The following is a 7,594-nucleotide window of genomic DNA, read 5'->3' on the forward strand; positions in this document are numbered from 1 at the left end:
AATGGGTCTGGCTATCTCCAGAGGACCAATGAAGTTTTAAAAGGATCTGCTAGAAACTAGTTAAGGATATAACCAGAAGGAATGTATCTGTAACACACTGAGCATAAATGAGTCCCATAATCCTCAGGAGGGCACTGTGGAACCACGTTCTTAGGGTTGTGCGCTGTGGGAACGCTGTTGTTACTTAAATTGTTCTAAGCACAAGGCCAGGCCTCCGAAGAGAGAAGATTTTTGTATTTTCATTTAATTTTAAAGACAAACTATAAGGCTGTTTTAAAATGTAAAACTGAAATGTGTACGTTGATTTTATGACTACTTTTATATTAAATTGAGCAAATTGAAGAACGACTGAGCTGTTTCCACCTCGAAATTAATACTCAGGTAAGGAAACTGCTGTCATGTCCTTTTATATACAATTTGGAAAAGTGACCTAAGGCCAGGTAAGTTTAATTCTCTATCTCAAATACTCAGACCTTTCAGCGCCTAAGACGTTGAAAGTACTTACTGAAAAACTAAGTAGTCTTTAAAAAAGTCTTCTTTTAATCTCTGTTGAGATAGCTGGCTCTCCCGTGTGATTTTCACTTGCCCTACCCATTGTGTTTAAACTGAAATCTGTGACAAGCTTCTCCAGGGGAAAAACGAAACGAAACGAAACGAAACCAAAACCATGTTCAGATAAAATATTATAGGTTTATTTAAAACTTAATTCTCACCTTGAGTATGCAAAATACAAACTCCACAAAATGTTCATTTTTTTACTTTGTAGTTTACAAATATACAAAATAGAAGTTTGCTTAAATTTATATTACATATTTATTAAGGCAAGGAACTATATAGAAAAAAACATTTGTTCTGCTTAAGGCATACTTGGGAATAAACCATTGTACAAATTATTGCACATCTGAAACCACAGTGCATAACAGACTGTCTGCATAAAAAACGTTACAGAAGTAAACCAGGTGTATTTACCTGACTTAGGTCATAAATGTAGATCGGAAGACAAAAAGAGATTTTCCTTGTCAAAGTATGCAGCAGTTTTAAGAACTCTGGCTTCCTCATTTGGTACCTTTAGAACCAAGACTCACCAAGCACCATCGTTTAGGCGAATAAAACACATTTTCTGTACCTGAATTTCTTCCTCTTCTTCTAATATCATAATAATGGCTTTTAGAAGGCAAAGAGAATACAAGGTGATGTTTATGCTTAAATTGCAGCGCAACACAATTCAAGGGAATTCTGGTCTTCCCCTCCCCCAAAACTCACGGATCTAATTTATACCCTGATATCCACAACTTCCAGTCACCCCCTTGGCAATTGTAAGTCCAGGAATATTCAAGTTGGATTTAGAGTTGGAATGATAGAAGATCCAGTCACAGACCCCATCTGTTCTTTGATTTGTCTTTTGGTTTCCTCATTGTCTCCTGATCGTCCATTCACAAGCTGACTCTGGGGAACTTGACCACGATTGTAGTGCTTTCCAGCTGGGTTCCTCCCCTCCCCGGGAAGACAGTGTGAAAGGTAAAAAAAAAAAAAAAAAAAATACTGAATTCTCTTCTGGCAGTGTGGGTCATATCCACTGTTTCGGGAATTTAAAAGTGCCTCTTCATGTGTAAGGCGAGGTGGTCCGACCTGGAAAAGGCCCGGTCGCACTTCTGGCACTGGAAGGGGCGGTGCCCGGTGTGTTTGCGGTAGTGCCTGGTCAGTTCGTCGGAGCGGGCGAACTTCCACCCGCAGCCGTCCCAGTCACAGTGGTAAGGCTTCTCACCTGGAAAAGGGAAGGGAAGCCGGTGAAGGCCTGGCTAAACAACCCCGCTTGGAAAGGATCCAGGAACGTCTTTACACCACTGAAGGCCGTATTAGGTTTCAGATCAGCAACAGGAATACGCAACGTGTCTTAAGTATTCTTTTTTCAGGGGAACACAGATAAGTACCAAAACCACCTAAACCTACACTTCTACAGGGATAAAAGTTTCATTCTTTTGAGCCAAGACAGGACAGTGGTGGAAATGAATTCGGAAATCATGTCTGCTGGTGCATCTCTTCTAGCCCAAACAAAGCAATAAAATCTTATCCCACTACAATTAGGTCTAAAAGGCCACAGGAGACTACTTCTGTACTAACACCTCTGCTATTTTACTGAACTTTACCTACATGACCTTACGCGCCTATTTACATCAACATCGAAATTCTCTGCAGTGACGATCTTAAACCAGAATCTCGGCAATCCTAACCATTAAATGCGTGTAATTGAAATAAAACCTAATTATTAAGAATAGAACAAGGAAGGGAAGGTGAATCTGGGAAGGGAACAACCAACGAACAGGCTAGAAAATGAAAATCGGATTAAAAAAACCCGTCAGGCTTTTGCACTGCAAAGTATAATTTCTTGATTACAAGGGCCAAGCTTTGCTCAAGCTAGGAGAGGCCCAGGGCCGCCTGGAATCTCCCTGCCTTTCAAAGGCCTAACAAAACTGCACGTTCAAGCACTGATACCATCCATCAAGCAAAAGGCTCCTGGGCAAAAAAGCAGGCGCCAGTTTGCTGTACTCCGCTGTGATCCAGGAGATGGAGGAGATAGACTGCGCCCCACATCCCAAGTGAGGTCCCAAGGAGCGCCCAGTTAGCCGATGGAGCTGGCCACCAACCCCCTCCTCTCCCCAGCTCCTGTCCTCCTACCTGTGTGGGTTCGCAGGTGTGCCTTGAGATGAGAACTCTTCGTATAGGTTTTGCCGCAGCCCGCATAATCACAAGTGTGAGTGGCTGTCCTTTTCCGGGGCCATGACCTTCTCCCCCTCTTTGGTTTGGGCTCCTCCGGCATGCAGGAACCAGGTGGCATGAGCTCTAGGGGTGAAGAAGGTGGGGTCAGCATCATCCCATGCACCCCGGAGGGCCGGCACTCGGGAGCTGGAAGTAGGAAACCCCAGGACTGACCTTGGTAATGGAGCTGTGGAACCTGTGGCTGCATCTGGTCCGGCAGGAAAGGTGGGTAGTTGGGCCCTGGGTGGGGATGGAAGCCCGGGGGGAGTGGCAGGGCAGGATGACAGTCCCTGTTGCTCAGCAGTTCCTCGGCACCCAGGGTCGGGGTAGTCCTGCTGGGGAGCTGCCGCCCCAGGGGAAAGTCATGCGCAGGTGGCCGGTGGCCATTGCTGAGAGGGGGTCCAGTGCCCAAGTGGGCCTCTAGGGGCCGACCGACCGTGCACGAGGAGACAGCTTCCTGCTTGATCTTGGGGCACATGCGCGGTGGTCCGCCGCTGTAGGGCGCCACCACCACCGGGTGGCTGCCGTCCGGGCTGCCTTTGCTAACACTGATGACCGACGGGCTGCCGTACTCGCTGCCAGGGGCACTCAGCGACGCCTTCAACACAAACTTGCCCATCAGCCCGCCACCTGGCGGCTGCGGCTGCTGCGGTGGAATGTACACTGGGTCCAATTCGGGCCGCAGGAGCTCGGCCACGAAGCCGCCCGAGGGGCTCACGTCGTTGATGTCCGCCAGGTTGAAGGGAGCTGTGGGAGGGGGCACAGACTCCCGGCCATAGACGAGGCCGCCGCTCGTGCTGCCCGGCGCCACGCCCGGGTCTCCCCCGGCCCGCATCGGATAGCTGAAGCTGCAGGTGGAGGGAGCACTAGCAGGACCGCTGCTCGACGGGGAGGACGAGGATGAGGCCGAGGCCGACGAGGACACGGTGGCGGCCACCGACTCCTGATGGGACAGCGAGTTGGAGAGGATAAAGTCCAGGTCCAGGAGATCGTTGAACTCCTCCGTCTCCCTCCGGGGTAGGAGCGCCGGGTTGCTGCCGCCGCAAGCCGCGCCAACTCCGCCACTCTCCAGGTCGGTGGCCAAAGTCGTCGCCGGCAGGTCGTAGGGGCGGCCAGGAAGCACCGGGGGAAGTCGCTTCATGGGGGAGAGCTCCTCCCGCCAGCGCTGCGGGAACAGCACGGGAGAAGGGCTGTCAGTCGTGGTCCCCCTGCTGCCACCAGACATACCGGCGGGCTACCACACCTATACCGCCCAGGCATGAGGACCGGGCAGGCAGGAAGTGCCTGGGGACTCTGGGCGCTAGCGCTGCAATCTTGGCCCACAACCCGGTCCAAGGAGAGGCGGTGCGCCGATATGGAGGATGTAATGTTGCGCCTGCCCGATTGCGTGTGAGGGAGCGCCGCGGCTAGCGAGCCGGGGTCCCTCCCCAGCCAGATCCCGGGGACGCTCCCGCCGCCCCCGGAATTGGGACACCGAGGCTCTCCTGGTGCGCCCTCGCCACGGGGACGCCTACGCGCCAAGCTCACTCGGGCCCAGCCAGTGTCTGGGGACACAGACACCGCCCGCCCTGCCGCCTGCGCGCTACGGGACGTGCGCGGACCCGGTGTGCGCCCCCGGCGGCTCCGCCGCGTCCGGACCACACGCACAGACAGCTGAGCCAAGGGCGCGGAAGCCATCCTGGGAAGGCTGCGGAGCCCGTGCGGTGGCCACTCCTGCCCCTCGCCTGGTGGTTCGCGGTGACCCCAGGGCTCCGCTCGTCCCCACCCCACCCGCAGAGGACCACTGGACGCTCCCGACGGCCCGGGGCAACACTCACGTTATTCGGGGCACCTGCTGGCCGCAGGGTCTTCTCCCTTCCCGCCGGGCCGGACGCGAACGTGGAGAAGGACGGGAGCAGTGCGTCGCTGACAGCCATGTCAGACTCGCCAGGTGGCTGCCTGCGGGCCGGGTCGGGTGCACACGGAGGCAGGAGTCAGGGGGCCACCTTCGACCGCCGCTCCGGCGCGTGCCCCCGGCCGTCACCCCTCCCCGCGCCCCGCGCTGCACCTACCTCATTAATGTGGGGGCCCAGAAGGTCCTCGAGAGTCCGAAGCAGTGGGGGTACCCGAACCCCGAAGTCAACGAAGAGGAAGAAAAAGACTTAGAAACGAAGTCAAAACCAAAACCCCCAAATTGCCCGAGGTCCGTCTTCTTTGGATTAAATATAAATGGGAGATGCCTTTTTAAAAAAGTTCCTTTGTATACAAAAGTTCTTAGAAAAGTTGTAAACTCATAAAAATAGACAATCAGCAAGGCGAGTAAGTATGTCCGGTGGCCAGGCTGCGCTCTCTTCGACTCAGCAGCGTCCCCCTCCGCTGTCGCGGTCGCCGCGGCTGTCGCCGTGGGCGCTGGGGCTGTGGCAGAGGTGGCGGGCGGGCGGCGCCGCCAGGTGAGACTGGCCGCGGTGGCGCGGATCTGCGGACTGGGCGGCGGCGCGGGGCGCGGAGTCCGGGGGGCTGCGCGGGGCGCGCGCGGCCATGGGCGCTGGCCGCGGGCGGGTGGGTGGCTGGGTGGGGGGCCGGAGGGGCGGGGAGGGGCACTTGGCGGCTCCCGGTGCCGCCGCCGCCCGCCACCGCCTCTGGTCCCCGCGCGCCCGCAGCCGCGCTCGCTCTCTCGGGCCGGGGAACTGCCGGCGGCCGCCGCGCGCTCCTTACTTATAACTTCTCGGCTCCCGCCCTCCCCCGCCTCCTACCCGCCGAGCGCAGGGGCCCGCCGCCAGGCCCCGCCCCCCCTTTCTTCTCCCCTCCCTCCCGCGGCCCCCCCGCGCGTTGCCATGGCAGCTAGATAAACAAACTCTGCGCACGTGGGGGCGGGGGAGAGGGAGGGGCGCAGGCGGGGCCCGGCCGGGCCGTGACGCCAGCCCGGCAGCTGGCGGGCAGGAGCCGGGCTGACGCCGGCGGCGGTGGCGGCGGCGGTCCCGGCGCGGGGCGCGGGGGACGGGGCGCAGGGTCGGCAGTCGCGCGACCAGGGCAGTCGGCGTGGCCACCGTTCGCTCCCTGGGTTCGAAGCCCGGGGTCGAGAAGGCTGGTGGGGGCGGGGGTCGGTAACGCGCCCCCACCCCCGCTCCGGGACGTGCTCGCCGGTCTGTCTGCGCGCTGGAGAAGAGCGCGATTATCCGCGTGACTCATCCCGCCCTGCGTCCCTCCCTTGCGCACGCAGAAGCCCCGCGCGGGTCCCCGAGCGCCAGTGCCGGCGCGTGGCCGGGCCCCGCGCGGTTCCTCGCGGGCTCTTCGGCTGGGTGGGGGTTGGGGTGTCGGTGTCGAGAGGAGGGGGTGCCCTGCACTGTGTGGTGGGGCCTAGGAGCCTGCGAAGGCCAGAGGGGTGTTCCTCGCCTGGAAAGGGCGGAAAGAGGTGGAATCGGAAACGGAGTTATGGTTTTGATATTTAAAGGAGCGAGGACGGGAGAGAAAGGGCTCCAGATTTCTTTTGTGGGGTGGGGCAGGGCTGAGGCGCGGGGACATCTTTCAACCAGGGAATCGCAAATCACTTGACAAGCCACGCACTCTCCTTTCCACTTTATGGATGAGAAAACTGAGTCATAAAGAGGTGAAATGGCGAGGTAGAGGTCACACGGCAGCTCGCTCCCTTGGCTCGGGCTCTGAGCGGTCGGCCCGCCGAAAGGGACTTAGCTGGAAAGGCACCGGGAAGTGGAGCGATGCGGTGGGACCCGGGTTCCCGGAAAAGGGCCCCCGGAGCGGCAGCCGTCCCTGCCCACCGGGAAGAGAAGAGGAAACGGCGATCGTTATTTCAGTCGTATAACTTTGCCTCCCCACCCCCGCTCTCCCTTTAGTTTGTGATCAGTAATTTTCCAGTCGGGAAATGTTTTCGCCCTCATCTTTGCAAACAGTGCTTTTTTTTTTTTTTTCCTTTTACACGTGAGCGTGGTGTTCGGTGTCTCTTGTTAAAGGCTGGCGAGGTGTTGAGTTTGGACTCAGGCGCGCGGACCGGCTCCGCCCGCGATGTCCCCGAGCCCCCTCAGGACTAAATGCCGTCGATCCGGCCGGGTGTCAGTCGGGAAAGCAAAAGGCGGGAGGACCGGGACAGGCGGGAAGCCCCAGCGCTCGGCAGAGGGTGCGCTCACCCTCGCTGAGCTTTGGCAGCCCCGTCTTTTAAGTCTCTGTCACCTGTTTGTTTCAGTCCTGCGATTCTGGTCCCTATGAGGTTTCCCCAGAATATGTTGGCCTTGACTTTTCCAGTCCTTGAGGACCACAGAAGCAGTCTTGGAATCCACTCGGCCCTCTCTGCCAACGCCAGGAATCCCTCTGGTTCCAGAGAATCGGCCGCCCTTGAAAGATGACTTCCATCCTCTAACTTGGCCTTGGCCGAGCGCTGCGACGGCCCGCAGCTGGGGGGAGGGGCACGCTTGGTAGGGAAGTCCCGACCCCTCCCTCCCGGGGCGTCGAGGGGTTCAGCCCCATGCCACAGGAGCAGGCCAGTTACTTTAACTTTGAAAATACTGTCTTTTTCAAAAGGAGGACCCAGGAAAGGAAGACACCTGCTACCTCCTCCTCCCACTCCTTCCATTGTGATGGCAAAAATTTCTTGGGGTGCTAGGACTGGAGGATTGCATGGACAAGTTACCCACTTTTCCACCCAGGCCAAGGTTCCTAAACCCCAGTGAATTTGGATGAGCCCCTTAATTGGCAGCCGTCCCTCTCAGATGTGAACCTGTAAGTTAGGACCTGGAATTTCCCGCTTAGGTAGCCAGTGAGGGAGATTTTTCCTGCTTAGCCCTTATTTATCTAAGGCAGTAGCCGTTCCTTTAAGCAAAAGTAACCACCGCAATGAAAAAACAAT

At 57.0% G+C, this 7,594-nt stretch overlaps 1 protein-coding gene across 2 annotated transcripts; it reads right to left on the reverse strand.

Moving 5' to 3' along the window:
• Positions 1 to 670: 670 nt before the first annotated feature.
• KLF4 (KLF transcription factor 4) lies at positions 671 to 5,508 on the reverse strand. Of its 2 annotated transcripts, XM_005605684.3 has the most exons (5): positions 4,809 to 5,508; positions 4,575 to 4,695; positions 2,932 to 3,922; positions 2,677 to 2,841; positions 671 to 1,765 (listed from the first exon to the last, which is right to left on the reverse strand). In XM_005605684.3, exons 1-5 carry the CDS (start codon positions 4,811 to 4,813, stop codon positions 1,590 to 1,592), a joined length of 1,458 nt encoding a protein of 485 aa, XP_005605741.2. In that variant the 5' UTR covers positions 4,814 to 5,508; the 3' UTR covers positions 671 to 1,589. The 2 variants fall into 2 exon arrangements, with proteins under 2 accessions (XP_005605741.2, XP_023485611.1); XM_023629843.2 differs by having other exon boundaries at positions 2,677 to 3,922; positions 4,809 to 5,423.
• Positions 5,509 to 7,594: the final 2,086 nt, after the last annotated feature.

Source organism: Equus caballus, chromosome 25, assembly GCF_041296265.1.
Source record: "Equus caballus isolate H_3958 breed thoroughbred chromosome 25, TB-T2T, whole genome shotgun sequence".
Classification (NCBI taxonomy): domain Eukaryota; kingdom Metazoa; phylum Chordata; class Mammalia; order Perissodactyla; family Equidae; genus Equus; species Equus caballus.